We start from the raw sequence: 17,141 nt of genomic DNA, 5'->3' as shown, positions 1-17,141 counted from the left end.
GAGAGAGAGAGAGAGAGAGAGAGAGAGAGAGAGAGAGAGAGAGTGAAAGAGAGAGGGAGAGACAGAAGGAGAGAGAAAGGAGAGGGATGAAGGAAGGAAGAGAGAATATGGAGGAGGAAGAAGAGAAAAAGAGGGAGGGAGAGGCAGAGAGAGAGAGAAGGAAGAGAGAGAGGGAGGGGAAGTGAGAGACAGGGAGAGACAGATAGAGAGAGGAGGGAGGGAGAAAGAGATGGATAGAGAGAGAGGGACAGAGAGAGAGAAGAAAGAGAGAGAGAGGGAAGGGGAGTGAGAGACAGAGAGAGAGAGGGAGAGAGAAAGGAGAGGGATGAAGGAAGGAAGAGAGAATACGGAGGAGGAGGAAGAGAAAAAGAGGGAGGGAGAGGCAGAGAGAGAGGAGGGATGAAGACAGGGAACTGGGGACTTTGACTTCTTAGGCCCACTTTTTCTCAAGGCAGCCCCTGCCTCTTCTGTTTCCCCATCTTCAATGAGGGACCTTCTTGGCTGAAGACCACACTGAGGTTCACACACAGCCCTGGGTGATTCAGGAACCTTAGATGTATTGTTCTGCCATATGGTACACTCCTGTCCTCATCCTCTTGGTTAGAGAGAGAGCAACTGAATGGTCTGGATTCAATTTAATATCCACTCAAATAAGCCAGAATAAATAAAATCTCCTGTCTTACAAAAGGGGAAAGATAGGCAACGTTTCCAATGCCAAGAAGAAGAGATTTTTGGGTTATCCATGGTTCTGTATTATCCAGGCTATTTCTCTCCTCTGTCCAGGGAATCAAGAATCAAATAAATTCATGAGAATGAAGGTACCAACTTTGATTGACTGAAAAGGATAGGGATTCACAGCCTGGTGTCCTGGTATTTGATTTTCAGGGTCAGGTGAAGGCTCTGTGCAGGGAGGGGACCCTAGAGGAAAAGGGACAGGCTTGTCTTGATCCCCCAGCCTCAGAGGCCTCTCTGAATGGGCCTGGTCAGAACGTGATTGCTTGTCAGGTGGGCATACATTTTTTGGTCCAGACAGATACTGGGCTTGGCTTTAGGGCTGATGTAACAGACTGATCTGGCCTTCCTTCCACTGGGAAGAACTCACTGCTGAAGAAGTAAGGGGAGAGATGGAAAAAGGCCAGTACAGGGAGTTAGTCAGGGACAAGTGTTGCGGGTAAATGATTCCAAAGAATTCTGCCTGGGAGAGGGAGGAGGAGAGAGAAGAGGCTCTCTTCCAGCCATAGGAAAGATTTTGAAATTCCCAGCAGAAATCTGGGTCTGAGGAGGGGATGTCAAGGGTAAGGAATTCCCTCTCCCATGGAGAGAATTGGCCGAGAGGTGAGTGGGGAAAGGCCTGCATTTCTACCCTCCCTTCTGCCTTCCCTCCACCCAAAGGGTAACCAAGTCACTCTCTAGGCTTGGTCCTGCTTCCAGAGAGGCCTCTCAGGCTCAGCTCCTTACTTTCCCAGGGCCGAGATTTCCCCTTTGATGACTGTGGCCGAGCTTTCACCTGCCTCCCCGTGGCAGACCCTGCAGCTCGGGTAGAGTCTCTCACCTGTAACCTGGATGTGCTGCTATCCATCATGACCCACAAGGTGAGCCCTGGCCTGGGATCAGAGTGCTTTCTCCCTCCCTGAAATTTCCCTGTACTCCTGCCTCACCCCAACCCTGACCCTATCATGACTCAGACTATCGTGGGCCCGTGGGGATGGCTCCAAGCATACACCATAATTGTAAAGTGCTTAGAGTAATGCCTATGCTGATAAATGCTGGTTCTCTTCATGGGGAGGACGCCTAGGGTTAGGAGGCGGTTGGATAATCTGGTGCTGGCTTCCCTACATTTCATCAGGTGTGTATAAAGACAAGAACAGCTGGACTGGAGTCAGCCACTTTCCATTATCATTGGGCAAGATGGCGACTAGCAGAGCTGGAAGACCTTGTCCCTTCTTTTGTCTTCAGAGTCCCAGAGGGGGCTACAGTCAGCTGGAGACGGAGTGAGAAAGGAAGGAAGGGAGCGTTCACGGCCCCACCCCTGTCCTCCTCCTGGGGGTAGCCTACCCATGAGCTCTGTTCTCTCTTCCAGCTGGGCCGTGGCTCCCCCCCAGGAGTGTGGGTCTGCAGCACAGACATGATTCTCTCTGTTCCGACAAGCCCAGGTAAGTGGGTTTTCCAGTTGAGATTGGCCTGGGCTCTTGAGGAGAACACGTTGTCCGCACCCCAAACTTTGGCTCTAATGTTTTCTTCTCTTATTTCTTTACTCCCTACATTCTCAGCCTCATTGCACTATCCCTGTGGAGAAAATCCTCTTTTCTTTCTGAAAGACACATGGTGGTGTTATCCTTCATCCATCAGTTCTGGAATCCCCTCCTTTAATGGGAATCTCCACCTAAGCCCAGGGGCCCTTGACTATCACTTTTCTTTTTCCTTTTGTATGTTTATTTAAGTTTTAGTTTCAGTTCCAAATTCTTTGCCTCCCTTTTCTTCTTTCCCCCTATTTATTGAGACCATCCTTTTTAAAAGATTAAAAAAAATAATTGTATGATTTTTTTGTTTTTACTTCACCTTAATTTCCCCCTGAATCTCCAAGAGAGCCTTATATAAAGCATCACTTTATTATTTTTTCCAATCAATAAGAATTTGCTCTCTCCCTCCCACCTTCCCCCCTTAAAAAAAACCAAAACTAAACTCCGACCGCAAAAGAATCATAAACCCTTACATCAAAGCCACATTGACCGTGTCCAAAGACGCCTGTCTTTTTGTCACGTCTGGAGTCCATCCCTTCCTTCGTAGTCTCTGCAGTGTGCATCAGTTCATACAAGTCTCAGATTTCTCTGAAGCCATTCGTTCCATCATTTCCTGCAGCACAGTAATCACACCCATTCACCGTCATGTTTTTGCCACCATTACCACTATTAGACTGAAAGCTCCTTGAGGGCAGGGATTTTCTTTTTTTGTCTTTCTTTGTATCTCTAGCTCTTGGCACACAGTAGATGCTTAATAAATGAGGGTTGACTGACTGTGGTTACAAAAAAGATTTGTTAGCCTCCTTTCTCCTTAGAGATCGTCTGGGATGACTTCCGAGGAGCCAGGGTGTTCTCTCTGCCTGGGAGCGTGACCTATGCCCGGGACCATGGCGTCTACCTCATTGACTCCCAGGTTACACTCTCAGAGTACTAGGGTGGGCCCAAGGTTGTGGTGGGAGGAAGGCGGGCCCCCAGAGTACCCAATGGGACTTTTCAGTCCAAGACTTTCTGTCCCTTTCTCTTTGCAGCATTCTCTCCTTTCCCCACTGCCTGACCCTGGAGCTTTTGCCCTCATTCCATACTCCTCTGCCCCAAGGGTGATTTTCAGGGAGAGGAACTGCCTGCCTGATTCCCTACCTTACACAGCATCCCATCTGCTCATCTGGAGGCTAGGGCTCTGACTTCCCAGCTCTCCCCATTCACAATGCTTCCTCCTCTTCCTTTGACACAGGGCTTGGTTCATAACATTTTCTACCGGGGCACAGAGATCCAGATACAGCAGTGTGTGAGACCTGATGGGAAAGTGCCGCTGGTATGAGAGAAGACCATCGAGCTTGGGTATCTGGAGGGACCTGGCCTTGTCATCTCAGCTCTGACCCTTAAGAGCTCTATGACTACCCTGACCCTCAGTTTCTTTATTTGTAAAATGGGGATGATTCTTGCACAGGTCTCAGGATTGTCATGGGAGTTTGCAAAGGCTTTTTTGTACATTAGCAGCTAGGTGGCACCATAGTGCACAGAGTGCAGTGCCTGAAGTCAGGAAGACTCATCTTCCTGAGTTCAAATTGAGCCTCAGAGATTTACTAGCTGTGTGACCCTGGGCAAGTCACTTCACCCTGTTTGCCTCAGTTTCCTCCTCTGTAAAATGAGCTGGAGAAGGAAATCCAAACCACTCTAGTATCTCTGCCAAGAAAACCCCAAATGGGGTCATGGAGAGTCAGATGCGATTGAAACAATTGAACAGAAACAAACAACTGTTCTCATGTCAAAGTGGGAAAACTGAGGCTCAGAGAGATTTTTAGGAACTCTGAGTCTGTTCCCCTCATCCTTTTCCTGGGGGGTTGCTCTTCCTCCAGGTCTCTGGGATTGTCTTCTTCTCTGTGGAAACTGCCGAGCGACTCCTGGCCATTCACGTCTCACCCCCCTTGGACGCTTGCACCTACATGGGCCTGGACTCTGGCGCCCGGCCTGTCCAGGTGAAGCTCTGTGGACCCATTCTTCCTTCTTCTCTAACTCCTCTCTGCCTTCTTCTCTTTCATCTTCTACTCCTTCCTCTCTTTTCTTTATCTTTTCTCTCTTTCCTCTCTTTTTCTCACCATTTCTTTCTTTCTCTGTCTCTCTTCCCCTCCTTTCTTTTCTTTGTTTCTATTCCCTCTCTTCCTTCTCTCCACTTCTCTTTCCCCACCTCTCACCACTCCCTCTCTTTTCTTTCTCTCTTTTTTCTCTCTCATCTCTCACCACTTCCTTTTTTCTTTCTCTTTCTCCTCCCCTCTAATTCTCTGTTTCTCTTTTCCTTTCTCTATCTTTTTTCTTTTTCCTTTCTCTTTCCCCATCCATGTGTCTCTCTTCTTTTTGGGTGGTGAGGCAATTACATCACAAAAATTGCCCCCATATAGTTTATCATTCCTCCAAGCTCCCTGTGCCCACTCAGGGATGTTCCTGAGGAGATACTGAATGGAGGAACTCAGTGAAGGAGAGTTAGCACTGGGGATATGGCAGCACTGTTTTCATCTCATCCTGAATATGCCCAGACACTGACCTGACTATCCCTACTTATTGGGGAACCAGGATGGGTAGACATGGATGTCATGATATGGCTGTAGACATTGCCAATACTCAGCAGCCGTCCCCACTCTCACCTGGTCTGTGGCTGATACAGGCTGAGACTGGGGACTTTGGGCTCCCAGCCTTCTGGGGTCCCCTGACCAGTTCGTGACTTCTCTAACTCCAGCCCTTGCCCATAGCTGTCCCTATTCTTTGACATTTTGCTGTGCATGGCGCGGGATGTGAACCGTGAGAGCTTTCTGGCCGGTTGTCACCCTGAGATGGGTCAGGGAGACACGGACCAAGCATGGGGCCAACGGAATGCACGGGCTGTGCTGTGGAAGGAGCTCCGGGACCAGCCTCTTAGCCTTGGTGGGTGAGCCCTAAATCTGCTCTGATCATTCCTGGGGATCGGGGAGTGCAGGGACGGCTGGGATCAGCTATGGAGCAAAGTAGGGCTGAGGAAACCACAGACCCTTTGGGAGATGCCCTACCTTTCTTGTCTTCTTATACACTGCTCTCTTCTGTATGCTCTCTGATCCAACTTGACCAGACTTCTTCTGAACACATGAGCCTCCATCTCCAGTCTCCGTGCCTTTGCAGTGGCTGTACCCCATGCCTGGAATGCCATCTCCCCTCACCTCCCCTCATTAGTTTCTCTGGCTTTCAGTCCAGACCCCATCTGCTACAGGAGATCTTGCCTCTTCTCCCCACCTCTTAGTGCCTTCATGTCTAAGTTACCTCCTACCACTTCTGAATATATCTCTGGTTTGCATGTTGTCTCCTCCCTTAGACTGTGAACCCCTTGAGGTTTTTATTTATAGTCCCCAGCACTTAATTCAGGGCCTGGTATATCTCAGTAAATACTGGTTGATTGACTGGGATATGTGGACTGGAGGAAACCACGTCACCTTTAGCCTGATAAGGAGACTTCCCAAGGAATGAAGTCTCCCCTTTCCTTTGCTCTTAGTCTCTTGGCTGAAACAGTGATAGACAGCCGACAGACATTTATTAAGCACCTACCGTGTGCCCTTGTTTGGATACTTTTCATCATAAACTCTGACATACGAATGAACAGGCAAACGATGCCAAGAGGGCCATACTTTCTGGTCTGTGGGGGAAAGTGGGCCATGTTTGTTGTCACAGAGACCCTGGACTCAAATTCCACTCTTTATATTTACTAGTTGGGTGAGTACAGGCAAATCGCTTTTCCTCAGTTTCCTTACCTGCAAATTGGGCATGATCATATTCACAGTACCTACTCACTGTGGGGCTGTTAGTGGCCAGGTGGACGAAGTACTCTGCAAACCTCTCATCTCTGTGAATGTCTGCCGCCGTACCGTGGCCCTCCCAGAATGCACCCCTGATGAAAAGGCCTCATCCCTCTCCTGTCCCTGTGAACCAGAGAGTTGGCCCAATTCTTGTCTTCCTCAGTGACATCATCATCTTTTGCTTTTGTTGAGGGAGAACTGTGGTATCTGAGAGCCTTTGAAATGGCCCAGGGTCTAAGTCAGGTGTTCTTTACCTGGGATAGATTTCTGGGGGTCTGCGAACCTGAATGGGAAAAAAAATTACATGTTTATTTTTACTAACCTTGGGCTTCCTTTAGTATTCTGCATATTTTAATGTATACATTCTAAAACATGATTCTGAAAAGGGGTACAAAGCTTCTCAGGACTTGAAACCAGAGGGGTCTGGGCTACACAAAAAAATAGAACCCCAGGTCTTAGAGGCAGTGGGTAGAATGGGAAGGGTAGTACCCCATGAATAATAATAAGTAATGATGATTTAAGATAAATAAATAAAACAATAATAATCCCATGAATAATAACAATTATATAGTAGTTTACATAGTGCTTTTAAGGTTTGGAAAGTGCCTTACAGGTATTGCGTCATTGGTTGCCTTTTCTTTTCATTACGAGGTCTGGTCATACAGTCTTGCTTCTGCCTTGTCCTGGGGCTGCTTTGGGCCCTTAGGGACAGCAGATGCTGCTCTGGGCAGAGGCTGTATCATTCCCACCCAACCCTCCTGCCACACATACGCACCTGTGGTCTGTGTCTCCGCAGCATACATCCCAGATGGCACCTACGAATACATGACCTCGTCGGCCAGCACCCACCTCTGCAGCCTGACGCTCCCCCGGGACCTCTTTGCTCAGATTGTGCACTCCCAGGTGGAGGTGAGTATGCCTTCCTTCCCTGCCTAACCTGTCAGTGCAGAGGAACCAGATGGGCATTTACCAAGTGTGTGCCTCATACCCGGAGGTGTTCAGGAAGGACCAGCACCTCTGGTGGGGCAGCTCCTCCTCCACCTTCACCCAACTCTCCCCTGGGGTTCCAAGAAGCTGTGTCATGTGTAATGGCGCAGCCTGTAAAACTGGGAAAGTGGGCTAAACCAGAGCGAGGGCAACTGACAGGCCTCAGCCCTGTTGTTGAGTTAGGGGGTGTCTACCCCACGTGTGTAAAGACTTACCCCTAGTGGAATGGGTGGATGAGAATTTGTTCTAATGGCCACGAAGGCGGCTGAAGCAGGAAGGGAGAGTGTAGAGCCTGGTCAGACATCGGAGACACCAAGGTCATCCTCTGCATCCCAAGCCATTGACAACCGTCCTGACTTTTGTCCTGCTGCTGAACTTCAGTGACTCTGGAAGAGACAGTGAGGCCGGCCACTCTGTGTGACTGCCTCACTCAAATCCAGTTCATGAGAACATCAAGACATCGCCCCATGACGTCAGTGATCCTTTTCTAAGACAAAGACTGAGCAATGACCACGGCCACCCTGTGCTCAGCCACTGTGGGGGACAGAAGAAAAGACGTGGTCCCTGCCCTCAGAGAGCTTACAGTCTGCTTGGGGAGTCAACACCCCAACACAAACCTACCTCCCTTATAAGATATAACATATTGCCATGCCAGATGAGTGACGTAGACTGTGAGCATCATGAGAATTCAGAAGAGTTCATTGTGGGCTGCCTCTTAATTAGCTGCATTACTTTGGGCAAGTCATTTCCCTTTTGGGGCCTCAGTTTCCTTTTCTGTAAAATAAGAGATTTGTCTTAGAGGGCCCTCAAGTCCCTTGCTCTTTTCTGACATGATAGTCATCAGGAAAAGCTTCAGCTTCCCTGAAGGTAGGACTTGAGCTGAGCCTTGAAGGATGGATAGATAGGGTTGGAACATTTGGAGAGGAGCGGGCAGAGGAGTCTGGAATGGGACAGGAGCATGGTATGTATGTGTGGCTGGAGGCGGGGGGTCCAACGAGACAGGCCTGACGGGCGGAGGGGGCGTTGTGTGCCAGGGAGCGCCAGCAGACGATGTTGGAGAGGTCAGACTGTGGACCTGACCCTGTAGGCAGTAGGGAGCCAGGAGAGGGATTTAATGGGAATAACCTTCCCAGGCCCAGGCTTGTTTCCTTCCTTCTTGCCTTTGCAGAAGCCTCAGTTCTTGGAAGCCGGCTGCTCTGTGGTCAATAGCCTGCTGGAGGGAGAGGTTCACCTGGGCCCTGGGAGTGCGATTCAGCATTGCCAACTCCAGGTAAAAGCTGTTCTTCTCCCACCTCCCTTCGCCCCAGACCCTGCAGGCACCTTCTCTCTGTCTCATGCTCCACCCATTGAATAGGTTTGTCCAGGAAGGTAGAGGGGAGCCCCTCTCTCCCTGCTACCCTAGGTCTGTGGACAAAGAGAGGGCCCTAGGAGAGGAGCCAGTGGGGCAGCCAAATTCAATTAAAAAATGACTTATTCAATTTAACAATTAAAAAGTGCTTACTCTATATAAAGGCTATTTGAACAGCCTGAGGATTAGATACTCTGGGTCCTAAAGGCCAAGAATGGCACCTCTGAATATCACTGAACTTTGTTGTTCTATTTCTTCAGCAAGCGTTTATTTATTCGTTCATTCATTTTGGCAAGGCAGTTGAGGTTAAGTGACTTGCCCAGGGTCATACAGCTAGTAAGTGTCAAGTATCTGAGACTGGAATTGAACTCAGGTCCTCCCGGCTCTAGGGCCGGTGCTCTATTCACTGTGCCATCTAGCTACCCCACCAGAAAGCATTTTAGTGCCTGCTTCGTGCACTTGGGATCCAGACCCAGAATTGCAATGGTCCCTTCCCTCAAGGAGCTTAGATGCATGAAAATAACTAAGTAAATGTCACATTTACAAAGTTTGGGAGGAGGAGACAAGGAAAGAACAGTAGCATGCTTGGACAGTGTCTTGAAAGAAGTTAGGGGTTCTTCTAGGGGAGGGTGAGAAAGGAGTTTATTCTAGACAAAGGCAAAGGGGGTGGATGAACCATTCAAGCAGGAATGGGGAGCCTGCAGCCTCAAGGCCACATGTGGCCCTCTAGGTCCTCAAGTGTGCCCCTTTGACTGAGCCCAAACTTCATAGAACAAATCCCCTTCATAAAAGGATTTGTTCTGTAAAACTTGTACAGTACAGCTGGAAAGGTGGGCTGCAACTATATGTTGGGAAAGGTGTTACCTGCCAGACAGACACGTCTGCGTTTTGTCTAGAAGGAGGTGAGAGCCACTGGAGCTTTCTGAGCAGGGGAGTGCTTTAGGAATGTTGGCGGTGTTGTTGAGGATGGATTGGAGAGTGGCAAGGCGAGGCCCAAGACCACAGCAGGCTCTGCCCCAATCCCTCCAAGCCATGGCCCTGGCATCTCTGACCTGAGTTCTTCCCATACCCGGGACCAGTCCCGAGTGGGGACGATTCCCAGTGGCCGAGTCCCAGCTCCTTCTCTCCCAACCAGGGTCCCATCCACATTGGCCCTGGGTGCCTCCTGCTTGGACTGGACAGAGCTTCCTCCAGCGCCCTCCATGGCTTGGCGCTGCACGACCTCATCCTCCAAGGACATCATATCCAGCTGCGGGACACCTCCATCCAGGTGTTCACTCTCATTGGACGCCAAGATGACTGGCAGGTAGGTCTTTTCCTGGCCCTGCTGCTCTCTCAGACCTGAAGGGTCATAGTGTTAGCACCAGAAGGAACCTTAGCGATCCTCTGCGCCAGTGTCTATATTCTATAGATGAAGAAACTGACCCAGAGAGGTTACATCGCCTGCCCAAGCTTACGTAGTTAGTAACTACCAGAGCTAGGATTCGAAACCAGGTCCTCTCACTTTATTTTTTATTTTTTTGCTTTTTGGAGGGCAATTGGGGTTAAGTGACTTGCCCAAGGTCACACAGCTAGTTTTGGTGTTAAGTGTCTGAGGCCAGATTTGAGCTCAGGGGCCGGTGCTCCATTCACTGCGCCACCTAGCCACCCCTGGGTCCTCTCATTTTAATCTAGTTCTTTCCTCTTCAGCGGGGAGGCCCCTACTAAGGGCCATCACTATCACTGAGGTTGGCCAGGGAACCCATAATTTGACCTTTTATCAAAGACAGTATCAGGTGGATAGTGTGTTGGACTTGGAGCCAGGAAGATCTGAATTCAAATCTTCCCTTAGACACTGACTAGCCGTGTGACCCTGGGCAAGTCACTTAACCTCTGTTTCTCAGTTTACTCATCTGTAGAATGGGGATAATAATAGCATTTACATCCCAAGATTGTTTTGAGGATCAAATGAAGTAATATTTCTAAAGTGCTCTGCAAAGCTGAAAGCTTTAGGTAAATGCTGTGTGAGCCCAGGGAAGTCATGGGACATCTCTGAATTATTCTTTGGAGTCCCCAGCTCTGTGGGTCTGAGGTACCCAGGTTATAGGGATGGTGCTGTCTCCCTGAACTGGCTTCACCTGGGGGATAGGAAGGAGATGACCCAATGCCTGCCCTCAAGGGGCTTCCAGTCCAGGGGCGGCTGCCCCTCTCCCTCCTTCACCCAGCAGGCCTGGCAATGACAAGCAGTGCAGAGCTGAGGACACACAGAGCCAGGCCAAGGCCAGGATGCCCTCATCCTTGGTGGGCATGCATAGAGAACATCTTATGCCATTGTGGAAATCAGCACCGGAAAGGATGTTAGAGGTTATTGAGTGAAGTGCTTCCATTTTATAGGCCAGGACATTGAATCCCAGACCAGGGAGATGACTCTTGATTAAACCCCATCTTTTCGGTTCTCAAGGGGCTGAGTGGGGGAGGGGGCAGCAGTTGGCATCTAATTTGCTTGAAGGGTTTTTTTTAAGAAATGCTATAGACCTTTTTCAGACCCTGGAGCCCTGTGTCCTGCCTCGGGGCTCCTTCCTTCCCCAGCCTGGGCTGATTGGTCACTCATCTCCACCCTCCCTGCCTTAGCCACCTCTGCCTCCCTGAACCCACCACTGTTTCCTAATTGTGTCCTTTTGACTGTCCTCTTCAGAGCCCAGCACTGGGGAAGGGCACATATCTCAATGTGCCCTGGACTGAGTTCTTCCAGAGGACAGGCATCTGGTAAGGGCCACCGGATCCATTGAGGCAGGATGACCCCAGTGGGGTGTAGGAGCACTTCCCGCTGGAGAATCCTCCCATCTCAGATCCCTGGGTGCCCCCTACCCTCTCCCCATCCTGTGCCATGAACCTTAGTCAGGCCCTCTGCCATGTGGACTATTCCATATTATCTTGCCAGGCCTGGTTTCCTCCTCTTGTCCCTCACACTCCCTTTCCCCTGTCATTTGTCCCAGGGATGGATGTGAACATTTTCCTCTTGGCCGGGGTTGGTGATGGTGATGGTGTTCCCCTCTGCTAAGGTGGGCTGGCAGTGGTTAACCCTAAGCCTGTGACCCTGCACCCCTAGTGACGTCCCATCAAGTGGGAAAAGGTCCTCCATTGACCATCTAGCCCGAGGACCTTCCAGCTGTCCCCAGTCACCCTGGTAGAGGGGGCCGAGCTGGGAGCGGACCCTCACCTTCGCATGACCCTCTCTCTGATCCTCATCTTTGCCCTGCATCAGGGATGGTGACATATGGGACGTGGACACCCCCCCAGAAGAGCACTGCCTTCTCACTGCTCGGCTCTTCCCTGTATTTTCCACCTCGAGGTCCCCAGGCCTCCAGGATGTGCTGTGGCTGCTGGGCTCCAGTGGAGGCTCTCTCCAGGCCTGGAGAGCCTCCTGGCGCATGTCCTGGAAACAGATTCAGCTTTACCTGGACCAGGCCGCCACGCTGGCTTCTCGCCGGACCCTCTTCTTCCAACAGGCCCAGGGGAAGGTGCGGCGTGTGCTGGAGGGGCGTCAGGACCACAGCCTGCTGCCGCTGATCAGGGCTGCCACTCATGAGGGGTGCCACGGGCTGCTGCTGACCACGCTGGACCAGGGTGAGGCAGAATTTCCTGTCCCCCATCATTAGATTCCCTGCACAGGGCAAGCTAATCAGTCAGTCTGTAAACATTATTAAGCACTGGGCTAAGGCTAGGGATACAGAGAGAGGCAGAAAGTACCTGCCCTCCAGGAGCTTCCAGTCTGATGGGGGAGATGGAGACAACATGCAAGCAGTTGTGTACAGACCTGATACATAGAGGAAAAATCAGAAATAATCTTGGGGGGATTGGGAAGGCTGCTGGTAGAAGGTGAGATCTGGGCTGAGACCTGAAGGAAGTCAGGAGGTGGAAATGAGATGGGAGAACCTTCCAGGCATGGTGGACAGCCAGGGAAAATGACCATCCCCTGGGAAACCACTCCAGGAGATAGGGCTTATGGGGGCTTAGGCCCCAGCGGTTCCTTCCCCTTCTTAACTTGGAGTCAGTGATGGTTTCCAGGGGTGGGGACCATGTGAACTTGGTTGGGGAAAAAGTATATCTATATTCCCAAAAGTAACTGGTTTCCTTGGCAATCTCATGTATTTTATCATGCATTTGAAAACATGATTCTGAGAAGGGATATATAAACTTCATCAGAGTGCTGATGGGGTCCGAGACACCCAAAACATTAAGACCCCTGGTCTTTTTTTCCCTCCTCCTCCCAGGTTCCTGGGCACACACCCCATTCCCTTCATGGAAAACCTCTTCCTGACAACTTCTTGTCCTGGATGAGTCTGCCAAGGAAGGAGAAGGCCCCTAACTGGGTGTTTCCACAGGCAGCTCAGGACATCTAAGGCCGTACGCGTATATTTTTGGCATACTAAAAAGGGGTCTTTAATCTCAAATAGAACTTCCCCCTCACCTGTCACAGTGCCCAAAATCCCATCATTGGAAATTTATTCCTTCTGTGCTTTAAGCTTTTCTAGAGTTTTCCATTACATTAAAACCTGACTATTTCTGGGAAGGATGAGATTTTAAAGCTTCTCCATGAATAACTGATAAGTAGGGTAGGAGGAAGGAGAATTGGGGTCCCAAGGGAAGCAGACACAGGATGGGACAGGGAGGAGGGCATCATTCACAGTCAGCTGAGGGGGGTCTCTAGCCCACCATGGTCTCCACTCCCTTTAGCTCCCCTTGGGAAGCCCCTTCTTTCTCTACCCTCTGAATGACCTGACATAGGTTGTACCCTGAGAGGCATGTACTCCAGGGACAGAGAGCAGCAGGGATTCTGCGGCAGGGGAGGAGCCCTGAAGTCTCTATTCTGTTTGCTGGGCATGGGCCACTTACCCCCCAGAAAACAAAGAGCTAAAGTTATCAGGCATCTGCTCCCAAGGCTCCATCTCTCCAAGCCTTTGTGACCTTTTAAAAAATTTCTATATTTTGATAACTGTATTTCAGTCCAATATGCTGTCTCTTTCTAGAACGTTAAGATTTCCAAAACACCTTACAGATATTATCTCATTTGAACCTCAGAACAACCCTGGAAAGTAGGGGCTTTTATCATCCCCATTTTACAGATGAGAAAACTGAGGACATCAGGGGTTAAATGGCTTGCCCGGGTAATACAGTGTCTGAGGCAAGATTTGAACTCTGGTCCTCCAGGCTCCAAGTTTTGCATTCTATTCATTGAACCACCCGGCTGCCTATTGTCATCCTATATGTTTTATTTTATGCATTTAAAAGCCTTATTCTGAAAAGGGAGTCTCCCCTTTCTCATTTACCAGGTTGCCCAATGGGTCCATGGCACAAGGGTTAAGCTCCCCTTCCCTGAACCTTCCTGTGATCCATCCTGAGGCTTATCTGGCCTCCTAACTCATTTGAACTTGATTGTCCCTGTGTCTTCCCCTTTGAATTTAAGATACCAATCTGATGAACTGATTAATACCTAGAATAATACAGTAGGAAACATGCTCTTCTAGAGAGTAGGGACAGTTTCATGCTTTGTCTTTTCTTTTTGTTTTGTATTTTGGAGGGCAATTGGGGTTAAGTGACTTGCCCAAGGTCACATGACTAGTTTTTGTGTTAAGTGTGAGGCTGGATTTGAACTCAGGTCCTCCTGACTCCAGGGCCGGTGCTCTATTCACTGTGCCACCTAGCCGCCCCCATGCTTTGTCTTTGTAAATTCTCAGGGCTAAAAACCCCCAAGGATTGACAGTAGTTGTTTAATAAATGTTTGTTGATTAATTTATTTTATTTTATTTTGTTTTGAGGCCATTGGGGCTCAGTGACTTGCCCGGGGTCACATAACTAGTAAATGGCAGGTGTATGGGGCTGGATTTGAACTCAGGTCCTCCTCAATCCAGGGCTGGTGCTCTACCCACTGTGCCACCTACTTGCCCTGATAGGGAGCAGATAGATGTTTTATTTTGTTTTGTTTTCTAGGTTTTAAAATTAAATTCCAATTTTATTTATTTTGCATGTATATTTTAACTGGTGCCTTCTGGAGACACTATCTCTAGCTTTGTTTAACCCATTGGTCCACGAAAATGATGGGAATTTCTAACAGGTAGAGGTGATATTTGGGGGGCAATTCTGGGACTCTCTTTAAATCCTGGAACTTAGACCCCATTGCATAGACTCTCGCTCACTCTGCCTCTGGTGGGAACAAGAGGAAAGTAAGCTTTTTGGCTTCTTTCTGTTGTTAGGAGTTGTGGTGGTGGTTCTGCCTGTGGGTTATTCTTCTGGGAGTGAAGGGGTCCCGTTGGCCCTCCCCCAACTCTTCTTTCCCCTTGCAGTTGCAGCTCAGGCTGAAGATTCTGGTGTGGCAGCCCGGGCCTTGGCCTGCATAGCTGATGTCCTGGGCTGCATGGCTGGAGGCCATGGGGGTCTTCGAAGTGGACCAGCAGCCAACCAGAAGTGGGCCCTGGCCTTCCAGTACCTGGAGAGAGGGGACATGGCGAGGGGTGTGGAAGAGCTTGCCCGTGAGAGGACCAAATGGCTGGGCAGGTGAACTTGGGGTAATGCTAGGGATGGGGAAGGGGAAAGCCACTCATGGGGATGGAATAATGATAATTAATAATAATGGTGAGAATGATGGTAATAGTTTCTCCATTAGAATATAAGCTTCTTGCGGGCAGGAACTGTCATTTGTTTTTTCATTTTATCTGTCTATCTATTTATCTATCTACCTAATCTGTCTATTCCACTCTATCTATATCATCGATTATCTCTCTTTCCTTCCCTGTCATCTAGTTCTATCTTCTACCTATCTCTCTATCTTGTCTTCTGTCTTTCTCCCTCCCTCTGTGCTGGGCACATTGTCCAGAATAGACCCCAGGTCACTTAAGGTTGTGGTTGGTCATTTGTGCTGAACAGAGTTCTTAAACCTTACAAAGTCGTTGGTCTTTCCAGTACTGTTACAGTATAAATTGTTCTCCTGGTTCTGCTCACTTCACTTTGCATCTGTTCATACAAGTCTTCTCAGGCTCCTCTGAAACCATCTCTTTCCTCATTTCTTAGTAGTACAATCATCGTCCATTACATTCATACACCATTCCCCAAATGATGTAGCCCAGCTGTTTGGGTTTTTTTTTTTTCACTTCATCAAACTTCCTACCATAAAGGGAAGAAAAAAGGGGAGTAGAACCCAAAGTGTCTTGGGCCTGGGCCTGACCCTGGGCCAGTGACATCCTCATCTGTATAATGAAGCGGGGGGGGGGGTGATGCTAGGTTACCTCTGAGGTCCCTTATGATCGTTTCCTCCCCTCTGGTGTTTCTAGGCCGGCTCTGCTAGTGAGAGCTGCTCGGCATTATGAAGGAGCTGAGCAGATCCTTATCCGGCAGGCAGTCATGTCTACCTTTTACTCTGTCACCACGTTTGAACCCCCACCTTTTGGGCACTGGGTGGTGGTGGAGTGCCCAGCCCGGGTGGACTTCTCTGGTAAGAACTACATCCTCTGCCCCAAGGGAGCTGCTGGGTAAGGGGGTGTTCTCCCTTTGCCCCACCCAGGGTGGGTGGATCCTGGAGCGTTGGTGAGTCCAGGGATCCTCCATTGCAGGTGGCTGGAGTGATACTCCGCCCATCACCTATGAGCATGGAGGAGCAGTGGTGGACCTGGCCATCCTGGTGGATGGGCAGAGGCCCATTGGGGCAAGGGCACGTCGAATCACTCAGCCCGAGCTGCGGCTGTCAATCGGGACCCATTCAGGTGAAGTGTTCACAGAGCTTGTGTGCCAGAGCCTGGAGGATCTGCAGGATTATTGTCAACCACACGCACCAGGTAAGAACCTCCGGCCCTGGAGTCAGGAGGACCTGAGTTCAAAGTCAGCCTCAGACTTAAGACTTACTGGCTGTGTGACCTTGGGCAAGTCACTTAACCACAATTGCTCTGCCTTCCCCCCTCCAAAAAAGCGCGCACACACACACATACACACACACACAACCCAAACCCAAATGGAGGACTTTGATTCTAGAGTCAAGAGGGAACCTTTGGAATTTCTTGAATTGGGGGAAGACACACAGTTTAAGAAAATCATTTTCATGAGTGACAGGAGGATGGATTGGAGCTGGAGAGAGACTCGAGGCAGGAAGAATAAATAATAGTTTATTGCCATAGTCCAGTTGAGGGGTGATGACTTATAGTTATCACATGACACATAGTCCTGTGTTGGGGTGGCGACTTGGGCAGTGATTAGATATGTAGTGTGAGTGAGGCATCAAATGACTGATACCAAACTTGGGGGGCTCAGAGAGGATGGCAGTTCCCTCGATAGAAATGGAACATTTTAGAAGAGGAGAGGAGAGAATGAGTTCAGTTTTGGATAGGTTGTTGTGAGGTACCTATGGGACGTTCATTTTGGCCACTGGTGATGGCTGGTACTGGAGCTCAGGAGAGAGACTGGGTCTGGATGTATCTGGGAATACCAAATCGGAGAGTGTAGAGTGAGGAAAGAAGAGGGTCTCAGTCAGAGGCTCGGGATCCATCAAAGGAGACAGCAGTATCACACAGATGAGCAGGACGCCGAGAGCGCAGTCTCACGAAAACCCGAGGAAGGGAGTCTTTAGGAGGAGGGGCGGTCGACAGCGTCAAAGGGTGCGGAGGAAGATGGAGGATGAGAATTGAGCAGAGGCCGTCAGATTTGACAAGTCATCCATCAATCACTCTGAAGGAAACTAGGGAGCACTTAGGCAACTTCCTGCCTTTTCTCAGCCTTCTTGGCCTC

The 17,141-nt window shown here is 49.6% G+C and overlaps 1 protein-coding gene across 3 annotated transcripts in view; it reads left to right on the top strand.

The window, feature by feature from the left end:
- The window catches only part of FCSK (fucose kinase), a 32,801-nt gene that overhangs the window by 10,740 nt on the left and 4,920 nt on the right, over positions 1-17,141 (top strand). For 2 of the 3 annotated variants that reach the window (XM_069087643.1, XM_069087644.1), the window contains 14 exons: positions 1,467-1,592; positions 2,081-2,153; positions 3,056-3,153; positions 3,472-3,552; positions 4,097-4,216; positions 4,985-5,156; positions 6,852-6,964; positions 8,211-8,312; positions 9,526-9,696; positions 11,065-11,135; positions 11,635-11,996; positions 14,714-14,924; positions 15,698-15,858; positions 15,977-16,198. In XM_069087643.1, coding sequence (XP_068943744.1) covers positions 1,467-1,592; positions 2,081-2,153; positions 3,056-3,153; positions 3,472-3,552; positions 4,097-4,216; positions 4,985-5,156; positions 6,852-6,964; positions 8,211-8,312; positions 9,526-9,696; positions 11,065-11,135; positions 11,635-11,996; positions 14,714-14,924; positions 15,698-15,858; positions 15,977-16,198 — 2,083 coding nt within the window. Of the gene's footprint in view, positions 1-1,466; positions 1,593-2,080; positions 2,154-3,055; positions 3,154-3,471; positions 3,579-4,096; positions 4,217-4,984; positions 5,157-6,851; positions 6,965-8,210; positions 8,313-9,525; positions 9,697-11,064; positions 11,136-11,634; positions 11,997-14,713; positions 14,925-15,697; positions 15,859-15,976; positions 16,199-17,141 lie in introns of those variants that run through there. The other variant, XM_069087645.1, reaches the window with a different exon arrangement.

This window comes from Petaurus breviceps, unplaced genomic scaffold, assembly GCF_028583685.1.
Source record: "Petaurus breviceps papuanus isolate PSGF00001 unplaced genomic scaffold, PetGlider_PUasm1.0 182, whole genome shotgun sequence".
Classification (NCBI taxonomy): Eukaryota; Metazoa; Chordata; class Mammalia; order Diprotodontia; family Petauridae; genus Petaurus; species Petaurus breviceps.
Note: the sequence above shows the minus strand (reverse complement) of the source record. Positions and strands in the feature narration are given on the sequence as shown.